The 14,256-nt window shown below is 45.3% G+C and overlaps 2 protein-coding genes across 12 annotated transcripts; both read left to right on the top strand.

The window, feature by feature from the left end:
• Positions 1-8,641: 8,641 nt before the first annotated feature.
• Slc10a3 (solute carrier family 10 member 3) lies at positions 8,642-12,094 on the top strand. Of its 11 annotated transcripts, none has more exons than XM_052170927.1 (5): positions 8,642-8,731; positions 9,227-9,296; positions 9,792-9,860; positions 10,129-10,225; positions 10,316-12,094. In XM_052170927.1, the coding sequence occupies exon 5, from the start codon at positions 10,454-10,456 to the stop codon at positions 11,873-11,875; it is 1,422 nt and encodes a 473-aa protein (XP_052026887.1). In that variant the 5' UTR covers positions 8,642-8,731; positions 9,227-9,296; positions 9,792-9,860; positions 10,129-10,225; positions 10,316-10,453; the 3' UTR covers positions 11,876-12,094. The 11 variants fall into 11 exon arrangements, with proteins under 11 accessions (XP_052026887.1, XP_052026890.1, XP_052026893.1 ...); XM_052170929.1 differs by lacking the exon at positions 8,642-8,731 and adding an exon at positions 8,770-9,036; XM_052170930.1 differs by lacking the exon at positions 9,227-9,296 and having other exon boundaries at positions 8,651-8,731.
• Positions 12,095-12,913: 819 nt separating this feature from the next.
• Ubl4a (ubiquitin like 4A) lies at positions 12,914-14,086 on the top strand. Its single transcript, XM_052170939.1, has 4 exons — positions 12,914-13,061; positions 13,219-13,324; positions 13,577-13,785; positions 13,901-14,086. Exons 1-4 carry the CDS (start codon positions 13,014-13,016, stop codon positions 14,009-14,011), a joined length of 474 nt encoding a protein of 157 aa, XP_052026899.1. The 5' UTR covers positions 12,914-13,013; the 3' UTR covers positions 14,012-14,086.
• The last annotated feature ends 170 nt before the right edge of the window (positions 14,087-14,256 follow it).

Here is a 14,256-nt window from a genome sequence, read left to right as displayed (position 1 = left end):
AGGCAGGTGCTAAGCCTACCATTAGTTACTTGTTTTGTTGTTTTGAGAAGTGTTTCATTATGTGACCCCGGCGGTCCTGTAACTCACAAAGATCTGCCTGTTTCTGTCCCCCAATTCCTGGGATAAAAGGCATGTGCCACCACATTACACTGTGTTTGTTTGTTTGTTCGTTCGTTCTTTCAAATGGCCTGGAACTCAGAATTAGGCTTAAGGCTTTAAGCTCCAGGTATCCACCTATGTCTCACTCTCCAGCACTGCTCCCATGGTTCTGGCGTCAAACTCAGACCGTCATGTTTGCACAGCCAGTACTTTATAGACTGAACACTGTTCTGGCCTCTCTGTACCAGACTCGGTGAAATATATTCTGGGTGCTCAGTGGTCTTATGTTCTATACCCAGCACTGCCAAAAGAAAATTACACTTCTGTTATCCCCTTTTCAAAAGACTTTCTTTCTTTGGAGTCATTTTAAGTTCACAGCAAACTGAGATAAAATTACAGAAACTGTCCATCAGACTCCTGTTGGTCATAATAAGTACTTTTTACATCATGTTTGGTATGGGTATTATGCATTCTTTGGTGTTTGTACTTTTTAATCTTTTTACATGTATTTATTTTCTGTGTATATGTGTGAAAATCATAGGCCCACATTCTTTGAGTTTTGGCAAAATCAGATAATGACATATATCCACTGTTATCAAAATATATTTGTCTCTTGATTCTTCTATTATGGAAAATTTCAAAAAATCTCATGGTGGAATAAAAATCCAGTACACCTTTTATCTGATTCCACAATGTAGCCAGTATTGGCTCTGCTACACTTAGAATGCTCCCAATGGAGGTAAAACAAGTCTCAGCTTATTCTTTCAAGATTTTAGTTTATACAACTTGCTTACACAGTTCACACCACTCTAGAAAGTCTTGTCACTATTGCCATTATACAGAAAAGTTAAAGGGCCCTGGTGAGTTTAGGAGAGCTACAACAAGACCTAGAGATTAGGAATGAGATGAGTAAGCTCTCTCGGTTAGCAGCTTACTCTCAGGTGAAGCAGAATCTCACTAAATATGCTTACTATTAGCTAAAAGGGCAGAGACACTCCTGTGCATCCCAGACAATAGTAACTGTCCAATCTTTGTATGTGTGAGAGAGGGGGATGTATATATGCACACACACACAAGTGGGAGTCAGGGGACAACCTTAGGTGTTGTTCCTCCGGTGCTGTCTATCTTGTTAGGGTATATGGGGTGGGGTACAAATGCACAGGTGTATAGAGGCCAAAGGTCAACTTTCGGTGTTTTCTTCAATTACTTGCCACCTTAATTTTTTGAGGAATGCTTTTCCATATCTTAATTTTATTTTATGTGTTTATGTATTTTGCTGGCATATATCTTTGTACAGTATTTTTGTTCCCAGTGCTTGTAGAGGCCAGAAGAGTGTGTCTGATCACCTAGAACTGAAGTTACAGAGCAGCCAATGCTCTTAGCCTCTGAGACACCTCTCTCTCTCTTTTTTTTTTTTTCAAGACAGGGTTTCTCTGTGTAGCTCTGGCTGTCCTGGAACTCACTCTGTAGACCAGGCTGGCCTTGAACTGAGAGATCTGCCTGCTTCTGCCTCCCAAATGCTGGGGTTAAAGGCGTGCGCCATCACTGCCTGGAATCTGAAACACCTCTCTAGTCCATATATATATGTGTGTGTGTGTGTGTGTGTGTGTGTGTGTGAGAGAGAGAGAGAGAGACAGAGACAGAGAGACAGAGAGAGAGTATATATATATAGAGTTAATTTTTAAATATTTTCTAATATTTAAATTTTTAAAATATTTTAATTACATTTCAATTTATTTTGTATGTGTATAAGTGTATGTGTGTGTCTGTATCTGTGTGTGTAGGTGCATGTGAGAGGACAACTCGAGAGAATGGGTCCTCTTCCATCAGATAGGCCCTGCCAGAGATCAAACTCAGGTCATCATGCTTGGTGGCAGGCACCTTTATCCACTGAACCGTCTCATTGATTCCACCTTGTTTTCTGAGAAACAGTCTCTCATTGGCCTGGAATTCACCAAGTAAACTAAGCTAGCTGGCCAGTGAACCCCAGGGAACCTCCTGTCTTTATCTTCCCACCACTGGAATTACAAGTATTTACCACCTTGTTCTGAACATTGAAATTGGGTATTTGTGCTCAATTTATCTATCTTCCAAGCCCAAATTTTGTCCATTTGCTTTACAAATGTTAACTAAGAGTCTTGTTTTACTGCTATGAAGAGACATCATGACCAAGGTAACTTATATAAGGACAACATTTAATTGGGCCTGGCTTACAGTTTCAGATGTTCAGTCCATTATCATCAAGGCAGGAAACATGACAGCGTCTAGGCAGGCATGGCAATGGAGGTGCTGAGAGTTCTGCATTTTCATCTGAAGGCTGCTAGGAGAAGACTGGTTCCCACATGGTTAGGAGAAGGGTCTCATTGCCCACCCCACAGTGACACACTTCCTCCAACAAGGCCACACCTCATAATAGTGCCACCCCCTGGGCCAAGCATATTCAAACCACCACACTGTTTGTGTTGAGCAGTCACTTCTGCAGAGTAAAAAGAGAGCCACAGATATGGCAACACAGTCTAGATTTATCTCCCATTTGACCCAACACAGGCTAGGAAGCTGAGAGTGGGGAACACTATGTGTTTAGATTCCCAAAAGTTTCAGGACAGCTTTGAAGGCTAGCAGTCTTCTAACTGTGTTTCCTTCCCTGATTCCAACACACAGCAGGAATTAGTGGCTTTCAGATGCCCATTCCCAGGTGAGTTCCACTCAACAGCATGAGGCCAAGTCTAAGGGCACAGATAACTAGAATATGTCAGTTCTGATTTCCAATAAGGACACAACTAGAATATGACAATTATGATTTCCACCAAGGACACAACTCTTAAATTTTCCTTCCCTGGTTCTTTCAGCTGACCCAACTCTCCCTGTGGCCAATTCATCTCATCTTCAGACAAACTTAGCCCTGACTCTAAACACTGACATCTTCAAGCAATACCCCTTAAACCCATCTGAAACATACACTAGCAACATTCTGAGATACCAAGTACATACACAGCGGTATGCTTACTCATCCTCTGAGAATTGGAGCTTCAAAACTTCACTTTTGCTTTTTATTTTTACTGTGTGTGTGTTTTGCATGCCCGTGTGTGCCATGTGTCAAAGCCAGAGAGGTATGGAGAACATGAGATCACTTCATCTATCACTCTGCATTATTTCTTTAAGACATTTTCATATTTAGAGTCTTTTCTCACTGAATCTGAAGTTTATTGTTTTGGCTAGGCTAATTGGCCAGCAAATTCCTGGAATCCATCTGTCTCTACCCACCCCAACACTGAGGTTACAAGCACATGCAGCCATCTTGGGATTTTTTTTACAGGAGTATTGGGGATTCAAATTTAGATCCACATGACTATATAGAAAGTGTTCTTGCCCTCTGAACCATCTCCCTAGCTCCTCTCTTTTGTTTTGTTTTGAGACAAGGTCTCACTCTTAAACCAGCTGCCTGAGGCTCACTAATTTAGAAGCTGACCTCAAACTGATCCTCCTTGTCTCTGCCCTTCCTTCTTGCTAGGATTACAAGTGTAATTGTAAGTCCTAGCTGTAAATGTGTATGATCATTCACACATCAAACCCCTTAGATCACTAGTTCTCAACCTTCCTAATACAACCTTTTGTTTTGTTTTGTTTGGGTTTTTGGTTTTTGTTTGTGTTGTTGTTGTTGTTGTTTTGGTTTTTGGTTTTGAGACAGGGTTTCTCTGTGTATCCCTCTCTGTCCTGTAACTCACTCTGTAGACCAGGCTAGACTCAAACTCTGAGATCCACCTGCCTCTGCCTCCCAAGTGCTGGGATTAAAGTATGTGCCACTAACACTATGGCATATGCTGCAACCTCTTAATACAGTTCTTCATGTTGTCATGACCCCAACCATAAAATCCTTTTCATTGCTACTTCATAGCTGTAAGTTTGCTACTGTTAAGAATCATAACATAAATACTGATAGGTAGATGGTTTTAGGTGACCCATGTGAAAGGGTTATTCAATCCCCAAAGGCATCATGATCCACACGTTGAGAAACACTGCCTTAGAGCATGTATACCCCTAACATATATATGTACTTGTATGCCATATAGATAGATGATAGATAGATAGATAGATAGATAGATAGATAGATAGATAGATAGATAGATAGATAGATGTGTATATACTAATTTGAATTTTATACAAAACACAATATGGGGCTGGGGAGATAAGAGTACTTACTGCTCTTCCAGAGGACCTGGGTTCAGTTCCCAGCAACATCATGGTAGTTCACAACCACTTGTAACTCCAATTCCAGGAGATCTAACACCTCAGAGAGTTCCTGCCTACACATGGTACACATAAACTCATGCAATCACACACACACATACACACACACACATATTTTTAAAATATACTTTAAAATTGTTTTGCAATGAATTTCAGGGCTGTAGCTGTAGGTCAGTTGGTGGAATGCTTGCCTAGTATGAACAAGTACTGAATTTGGCTAGTTTAAACTGGTTTTTGTGTTGTGGTGATGCAAGGAGAAGGATTCAAACAAAGTTCAAGGTTATCCTCTCAGCTACATTAGAAATTTGATGCCAGCTCTGAAATTCTGTCTCAAAAATAAATAAGATTCTAAACATGGCTGTTCCAGCAGTGAGAGGTTCTATGGAACTGCATACAAGTAGCAGTTAGCTTATTGCTTTTATTAGAAAAATTCCTCTGATGGTATCCTCTATTCCTCTGATAGTACCCTCAGGTGAGCTATGAAAGCACTTTTCCCAGTTTGGCCATACACAAAAGAGCATTGTACCTTTTGACAGAGAGACTGGCTTGTATAGAGTTGGAGGTTGAGTTCAGTTTTCTTCATAAGAACTTAAGAATGTACTACAACAGGAGAAATTTATGGAATGAAGCTTTATGTACAAGCCCAGAGACCAAAGGTTTTGCAAAGAGATTGAATACCATCTGTAAAGAGAGATTTCTGAACCTGAAACTGCCTATTAAATAAATGTAACTAATAATAGATTTTTAAATGCATTTATGGTTTCAGATTTATTATTTTTATATTATATGTGTGTCTTTGTAGGAATATGTGCACATGATTGCAGGTGATTTCAAAGTCAAGACAAGGGCATAAGATCTCCTATAACTGGAGTTACAGGCCTGGTGTGGGTACTGGGAACCAAACTCCGATCTTCTGCAAGACCAATACATGCTCTTAACCACTGAACCATCTCTCTCTCCAGCTGCCAGATTAGTTCTTTTTAATTTTTTTAGATTTATTTATGTATTATATGTAAGTACACTGTAGCTGTCTTCAGACACCCCAGAAGAGGGCTCAGATCTCATTACAGATGGTTGTGAGCCACCATGTGGTTGCTGGGATTTGAACTCAGGACCTTTGGAAGAGCAGTCGGTGCTCATAACCACTGAGCCATATCTCCTGTCCACTTTTTAAATTTTTTATTTTTAAATTGTGTATATGTATATGTGTTATGTAGAAGTTTCCTCAGAGAGTGAAACATTCCATCATGGAGGAAAATTAGTTTAGAAAGAAAACAAACAGCTCAAAATAGCTTCAAAAAGCCCCTGAAACTGACCAGATTCACTCTACTCCTCCATGTTAAAGAGTACAGAAGCAATAAAGACTGTTGAGAGATATTCTCAGAACAGTTGAGCTGCTTAGACCTGTCAGTCTAGAAAAAAGCATAGCAGCCTGAAAGAAGCAGAGATACCAGATGAACTGCCTAGTAGAAGCTAAGACCAACTGAACCATTGAAAAGGAATACCCCCTGACTGCAGGCTGTACAGTGTGCTATAGGTTTCCAGCATTCATAAACTGTTATCCATGCAAGAGTAGGCTTTGGTGATGGAACCATCTTTGAGTTATTTCTGCTCCTGTAAGTAACTCCTCACCCATATTCCTGTAAGTAACCCCAATAAAGTCTAGGTATCTTACCTTTAGTCTATTATTGATTCTGTATCTGGGATAGGAAGACATTTGTTTAAGTCTATCCAGGAAAAAATGTCGTACAAAGTGTGTGTGATGAGACCAGAAGAGGTCATTGGATCCCCTGGAGCTGGAATTATAAACAGTAGGGAGCCACCTCATATGAGTGTTAGGATGCAAACTCGGGTCTTCTAAAAGAGAAGTCTGACTTTTAATCACTGAGCAGTCTCTCCAGTCCCAGGTAAATGTATTTTTAAAAAGCAAAAAATTTTACAGAGAAACCCTGTCTCGAAAAATCAAAAAAAAAATTAGTGTAACATCAAAATTATTGTTATTTACTTATAAGCTAAAAAGAGATATGAGTTTTGGGATTTTTCCTCCATATCACCAACCACCCAACCATGTGTCTTTGTGCATCCTGGAAGCAAGCACTTCCAAATTTGTGAGCAATTTGCTTCTCTCACACCAGGGGCAGAGGTTCATTTCTAAGGGGATCAAACCCAGGTCTTAATGCAAACTAAACAACACTCTATGACTGAAATATATCAAAAGCTCCAAGAGGTTCTTTAGCTTTATGTAATTTTTTATTTTCTTTTAAAAATACTTATTTTTGCTGGGCAGTTGTGGCACACACCTTTAACCTCAGCACTTGGGAGGCAGAGGCAGGTGGATTTCTGAGTTCAAGGCCAACCTGGTCTACAGAGTGAGTTCTAGGACACCCAGGGCTATGCAGAGAAACCCTGTCTCAAAAAACCAAACAATACTTATTTTTAAGTTATGTATGCATATATGTGTCTGAGTACATGTGAGTGCTAGTGCCCTTGGAATCCAACTGTCAGAACACTTGGAGCTGGATTTATAGGTTGTGATCTACATGACAATGTGGGAACCAAATTCAGGTCTTCCCCAAGAGCAGTAGGCACTCACTATTGTCTCTCTGGAGTTATTTTTTCTTGCCTTTTAAATTATGTATTATTCAGTAATTTCATATATGAATACAATGCATTTAGATCATATCAACCTCTCACTCCCCTTCTCTAGCACTTGTTTAAGTTAGATAAGGTCTTCTCAGGCTGGCTTTCAACATGCTGTATAGTTGAGGATGGCCTTGAACTCCTCCCTCCACTTCCCTTTGCTGGTTGGGTCACTCCTCCATTTTTTTTTATTTTTTTAATTTTTTATTTTTTGTTTTTTCGAGACAGGGTTTCTCTGTATAGCCCTGGCTGTCCTGAAACTCACTCTGTAGACCAGACTGACCTCAAACTCAGAAATCCGCCTGCCTCTGCCTCTGCCTCCCAAGTGCTGGGATTACAGGCGTGTGCCACCACCGCCTGGCTCATCACACCTCCTTATATATTTTTTTAAATATATATTTTTAAAAGATAAACTGGCCTTAAACATCTAATCCTCCTGCCAGGTGGTGGTGCACAGTGTTAATCCCAGCACTCAAGAGGCAAATCAGGCAGAGCTCTGAGTTCCAAGCCAGGCTGGTCAGCAGAGCCAGTTTCAGGACAGCCAGGGCTACTCAGAGAAACCCTGTGTGTGTGTGGGGGGGGGGGGAATCAATCTTCTTGTCTCAGCTTTTGGAGTGCTAGCATATATGAGAAAAGGTTCATTTTAGAGCAATACTCATTTATTCTAGGCTCTCCTGTGACTTTGTGAACAATCTCCCTTTTAAAAAATGTGTTTGCATAATTACTCACAGAGTTCAGAGGACAACTTCTAGGAGTCAGTTCTTTCCCTCCATTGAACTAGTAGTGTTGACAGGACTCAAGTGCTTTTACCAACTGGGCCATCTCAAAAGCCTCGTTCTTTTATTTTATTTTATAGACTTTTTAAGACAGGATTTCTCAGCTGGGCCGTGGTGGCTCACGGCTGTAATTCCAGCACTCTGGAAGGCAGAGGCAGGGGGATTTCTGAGTTCGAGGCCAGCCTGATCTACAGAGTGAATTCCAGGACAGCCAGGGCTACACAGAGAAACCCTGTCTCAAAAAAACCAAATCCAACCCCCCCCTCCGCCCCCGCAAAAAACAGGATTTCTCTGTGTGGCCCTGGACAGCCGACATGGCACTCTCTCAGTAGATGTGGCTAGCCTCGAACTCAGAGATTTGCCCGCTTCTGTCTCCAAGCCTCATTTAAAAAGAAAGAAATAGATCAAAACAAATAATAAAATAAACAAGTTTATTTTTGTGCACCACATGCATCCAGTATGGGCAGAGGCAAGAAGAGGGTATCAAATCTCCTGAACTGTAATTACAAGCTGCTTCAATCTGCTAAGTAGGTGATGGGGAGTCGAACCAGAGTCCTCTGAAAAAGTAGTAAGCACACACTGAGCCATCACTTCACCACATGACCTTTAATTCAGTATCACTGTGCTGTCCTCTGACATCACCTTCCCGTCACCCATTTTTATCTGAGGAGGTAACCACACAAGAATGTAGTTATTGCTCCATACACCAATAGCAGAGACTTAGGAAGTCAGGTCTCACGTGGTAGGGTCTGCTCGTCGCTTTCAGAAACGTCACATCCGTTGGGAACCCGGCAAAAGCCTGCCAGGGCGGAGTGCCTCTGTGAGAGGGCGGAGTCCTAGCCCGCGGGTGGAGCCTTGGTGGGGCGGAGCCTGTGGGGGCGGGACAAGACTGGGGTGGGAAGGGCCTCACTCGCCGGCGTTTGCCGGCCTGGCGGCTACTGTGAGGAACTGTGTGGCCACGGAAGCAGGTGAGAGGCTTCGACCAGGTAGGAGAGGATGGGAGGTGACTTCTGGCTCCGTCCGCAGACCGCGATCACCAGCTCTGGCCAGACCCAGGGAGAGGTCTTGCGGGCGCGGGTGTGACGTGGAGGCTCTTCTGAACACAGACTGCCCGTGAGGGTTGTGAGCCCTTCCTAACTTCTCTAGACACCTGACAAACCCTGAACTCCCAGGTGCGGAAGAGACCTAGTCATCACTCCTAGTTATCCTTCAGCCCCTACACTTTGCTGCTGTGGAAAAAACTTCCGGATGGTATTGCTTCCTCAGCCTTGGAGTGAGTTTACTCTAACTCTTCCAGCTCCTCTATCAGCAGAGGTGTAGAATAGGGGCCAAATCCCTCTTGCAGTGGCTATGGTCCACCAGTCCTACTGGTAGGATGGGGTATGGGTGGATGCCCCTTAGCCTCTCCCTTAACTGGCTCACACTACTCTGATGCCTACATCTTTTCCTCTCTACTTGACTAGTTACCTTACTCTGGTTTTCCTGCCTCCCTCTTCATCAGTGAGACTCAAGGCTGGACCAGGGCCCCCCAGGGTAAGTGACCCATACTCAAAATCAGCATAATGTAAAACCTGCTCTGTCCACTGCCACCTAGTTGCCCCAATTCTAGCAGATAATGATACAAAGGTGTTGACTATCCAGTTGAGAAAAGGAAGGAGACAGACTTTTCCTTTCACCCCATGTTACTCTACCCTTAGAAATACTCAGATTCACTATAACTTTAAAAAACTGGTAGGAGCCGGGCGGTGGTGGCACACGCCTGTAATCCCAGCACTCTGGGAGGCAAAGGCAAGCGGATTTCTGAGTTCGAGGCCAGCCTGGTCTACAGAGTGAGCTCCAGGACAGCCAGGGCTACACAGAGAAACCCTGTCTCGAAATAAATAAATAAATAAATAAATAAATAAATAAATAAGCAAGCAAACCAAAATAAAAAAAAAAAAAAACTGTGGTAGGTGGTGTACACCTTTATCCCAGTACTTGGGAGGCAGAAGCAGGTGGATCTGAGTTCCAACCTGGTCTACATTCCAGGCCAGCTAAGACTACACAGTGAGGCCCTGTCTCAACAGCAGCAGCAGCAACAACAACAAAAAGACTCTGGTAAGGCTGAATATTGTATCCTACACCTTAAATTACAGTACATAAGAGATAGAGGCAGACAGATCTCTGTGGATTTAAGGCCAGCCTATTTTACATATACGTTGAAGGCCAATGAGACTATACACACAAAGATCCTGTGGGATGGCTAGTGGTGACAGGGTTAGAGATTGCTCTCCTAAAACCCTCAGTATTAGAACTTCTCTATGAGATTACCATAGTAAGAAAGCCCGTGTAATTTAGCAGTCTGAGTGGGGTTTCCTATATGTAGGTGACCCCTCTTAAGAGCTGAGAAGCTTGAGGCAGCTGTGCTCGAAGAGAAGATGGCTGAATAGCATTCAAGGGCCAGTACTATTCCAAAACTAGAGGTAAAGGTCTGAGAGCCCCATGTTCCTAAGCTTGCGTTTCTCCTCTTCATTAGCTTCATTAGCCACTTTCTTTGTCCCTTCTCTTTTCAGGAAAAGTCCCACTATCAAGAAAGAAAACATAAGACCAGGACCTTTCCATGGACCCTTCTCAGTACATTCCAACAGCACAAACAAGGGTGTTCCCCTAAGACACAAAGGGCCTGAAAACACTATCCTTTGTGAAGTGCCATGGTGGTCAAGAAAAGCAGAGGTAGCTCCCAGCAGTTTTCTGGCCTGGGAGGACAGGGTGGTTGTACAGGTTTTGTAGGTATGCTTGGAACTGCCCTGCTGTTCATCAGCCTGCCATGGGGGGCCCAAGTGATGGCCAGTACCAATATCAGCACTGCTCTGGGCCACACAAGTGGTCACTATTTGAGTATTGGGGATGGCTCAGTGACAGAGTTTGATTTCCCTGAGAAGAGTGAGGGTATCATTGTGATCACTAGCCAATATACTGGACAGGCCAATGGGACAGGCCCCAGCCCCACACTTAAGGTTATATCCCTGGACACAGAAGTGCTGACCATTAAGAATGTGAGTGCCATAACCTGGGGCAGTGGAGGTGGCTTCGTGGTGAGCATCCACTCGGGTCTGGTTGGGCTGGCCCCACTCCACCTTCAGCTCATGGATCTCCATGAGGCCCCACCCCTGCTGATTGAAGAACGGAGAGATTTCTGCATCAGGGTGTCACCTACTGAAGACCTCCCTTCTGTTCTCAACACCAACTTGGGCCACTTCTCAGAGAACCCAATACTCTACCTGCTTCTGCCTCTTATCTTTGTCAACAAGTGTTCATTTGGGTGCAAAGTGGAACTTGAAGTTTTGAAGGAGCTCCTACAGAGCCCCCAACCCATGCTGTTGGGCCTCTTGGGCCAGTTTCTGGTCATGCCCTTCTATGCATTCTTGATGGCCAAAGTCTTCATGCTACCCAAGGCCTTAGCTCTGGGCCTCATCATTACCTGTTCATCACCTGGTGGTGGAGGGAGCTACCTCTTCAGTCTCCTCCTTGGAGGAGATGTCACCCTGGCCATCTCCATGACTTTCATCTCAACAGTAGCTGCTACTGGTCTCCTGCCACTCTCATCAGCCATCTACAGCTACCTTCTCAGCATCCATGAAACACTGCACGTGCCCATTTCCAAGATACTGGGGACCCTGCTATTTATTGCCGTCCCCATAGCAGCAGGTGTAGTGATCAAGTCTAAGCTCCCCAAGTTCTCTGAGCTACTGCTACAGGTCATCAAGCCCTTCAGTTTTGTACTTCTCCTGGGTGGCCTATTCCTGGCCTACCACATGGGGGTCTTCATCCTAGTGGGAGTCAGGTTTCCCATTGTACTGGTGGGTTTCACAGTGCCTCTTGTTGGCCTCTTGGTGGGCTACAGCCTGGCCATCTGCCTGAAGCTACCAGTGGCCCAGCGACGAACAGTCAGCATTGAGGTAGGGGTGCAAAACAGCCTGCTAGCCTTAGCCATGCTTCAGCTGTCTCTGCGCCGCCTTCAAGCTGACTATGCCTCTCAGGCTCCTTTCATTGTGGCACTGAGTGGCACCTCTGAGATGCTGGCTTTGGTTATTGGCCAGTTCATCTACAGCAGCTTTTTTCCTGTTCCCTAAGCCCTCTGGATCAAGTTTTATAACCCCCAGTCCCCATACTCCTCTCTTCCCACAGTTCATGTGTACCAAAGGCCTTTAGTTCTCATGTACTATGCACTCACAAATCCAGGCTTATTTTTTTACTATTTTCCCCCCAGCTTTCAGTGCCAAAGAGGCCATGCTGAGTTAGATAGTTGGGTATTGCCCAGAAATATATTTCAATAAAAAAAAGCAAAAGACCTTCCAGTCTGTCCCTTGGAGCCTGTGGATTGGGGTAAGAAGAGTGTGTCTGGGCCGGTATACGCCAGAATGGTGAACAAGCTTGGTGACCCTGCATAGAGCCCAGTCTCCTCCTCACACTGTTTTGCACATGGTAGACATGTATCTTTGAACTGTATCCCTAGTTCTACAAAGGCTTTTCTCTTAACAGTTCTCCCCAATAGGGTAGACTTCTGCACTATAAGGGGTGAAGAGAGCAGAGGCCTAGGTCCACTACTTCCAAGCTTCAGTCAGGATATTTTTGCAGCCAGATTAGAAAGGAAGTAGAAGGGCTGGAGAGATGGCTCAGTGGTTAAGAGCACTGACTGTTCTTCTGAAGGTCCTGAGTTCAAATCCCAGCAACCACATGGTGACTCACAACCGTCTGTAATGAGATGTGATGATGCCCTCTTCTGGAGTGTCTGTAGACAGCTACAGTGTACTTACATATAATAAATAAATATTTAAAAAAAAAAAGAAAGGAAGTAGAAAGCTATCAAGCTATGGTAGGCAGGACTGCATCATTTCTGTATCTGAGGGACACCACCGCGTGCAGGGTGGGAATTAGTGCAGGCCGGTTATTAGTACAGGCCTTTCAAGCCACAGCTCCCAGGCTAAGCAAGCCTAGCCCCACAGGCACCTCACTTCTATACCAGTGGGCGGGGCATCCCCACATCCCCACACTATTAAGCCCAGGTGGTGAACTCTACCCAAGGCACGGCCAGGGCAGAAGCAAAGCCGGAGGCTGGACTGAACGCGCAGGCGGGAGCCACGAGGCGGGCGCGCCCCTTTCAGGGCTTCCGGCGGCGGCGGGTGGTTCCGGCGCGCGCCTGGGGCGGCGGCGCGCGGCAGGAGACCGTTGGTGTTTGCGTTGGCCGTAGTGGACGGGGCCGTGGACACCATGCAGCTGACCGTGAAGGCGCTCCAGGGCCGGGAGTGTAGCCTACAGGTAAAGTCACCCCGCAGGCTGCTGCACTCACTCCTGCCGCTGGGGGCCGAGAGCGGGTGGGGGAGGCCGGGAGAGCTGGTCTCAGGAGGGGGTGCGAGGGCTTCGCCGCCCAGGGAATTCGGGCTGAGCCCTTGCCTCTCCACCTCGGCCGGATCAGGTGGCGGAGGACGAGCTAGTGTCTACACTGAAGCACCTGGTCTCGGATAAGCTGAATGTCCCTGTGCGCCAGCAACGTCTGCTGTTCAAGGGCAAGGCCCTAGCAGGTAACCAGGGAAAGGAGCCATCCAGGGAGCCTCAGAGGAAACTGGGGGATGGGATGTACAGGCCAGTGTAGTGGATCAGGGCACTGGCTGCCACTGGACCTCAGAAAAAAGTAGCTGAGCCATCACCACCTTACTACCCCACCACCCCATAGCCATATGCTGCAAGGCTTCACCCTGGCTGTCTGTGGCAGGATTGCTTCCCAGCCACCCTCACTCAGTGAGGAAGGAACCACACCAATCTCTCTTTGGCAGATGAGAAACGACTGTCAGATTACAACATTGGGCCCAATTCTAAGCTCAACCTAGTTGTTAAGCCTTTGGAGAAGGTACTACTGGAAGAAGGGTCTACCCACAGACTGGTCGACTCCCCAGCCACCCCCATCTGGCAGCTGATCTCCAAAGTCCTGGCCCGTCACTTCAGTGTAGCAGATGCTGGCAGGGTCCTGGAACAACTACAGCGGGTGAGAAGAGTAATGCTGGACCTCCAATCTTAATGCTTCTAACCCAGCCCCTACCTAATGCAAAGTACACCTTCCTACTGGCAGCCCCTGATTCCACTTGGTCTTTTCTCCTCAGGATTATGACAGGTCCTTGAGCCGCCTAACACTGGATGACATCGAACGTTTGGCCAGCCGCTTTCTACACCCTGAAGTGACTGAAGCTATGGAAAAGGGGTTCTGCAAATAGCATTCTGGGATTGTGGGGAGAAATCCCAAGTCAGGCCACAGCTGCATGTTGCATTAAATGTGTTCTCATGTCGCAGTTTGGCTCATAGTGATAATAATAGCTGGTATGTATCCAGCTCTTGCTAGGTGCTAGGTACTCAAAGTACATGGCCTGAGTTCTCTTCTGCCTCCCACAGCAAAGTTGAGGCTGCACTGTAGAGACACCTAGCAATGGCTTGGGACAGACAGGGTCCAAGTCTAGCCAGC

Source organism: Apodemus sylvaticus, chromosome X (assembly GCF_947179515.1).
Source record: "Apodemus sylvaticus chromosome X, mApoSyl1.1, whole genome shotgun sequence".
Lineage (NCBI taxonomy): Eukaryota > Metazoa > Chordata > Mammalia > Rodentia > Muridae > Apodemus > Apodemus sylvaticus.
The sequence above is the reverse complement of the archived record's forward strand: the minus strand, read 5'-3'. Positions and strand labels throughout refer to the sequence as shown.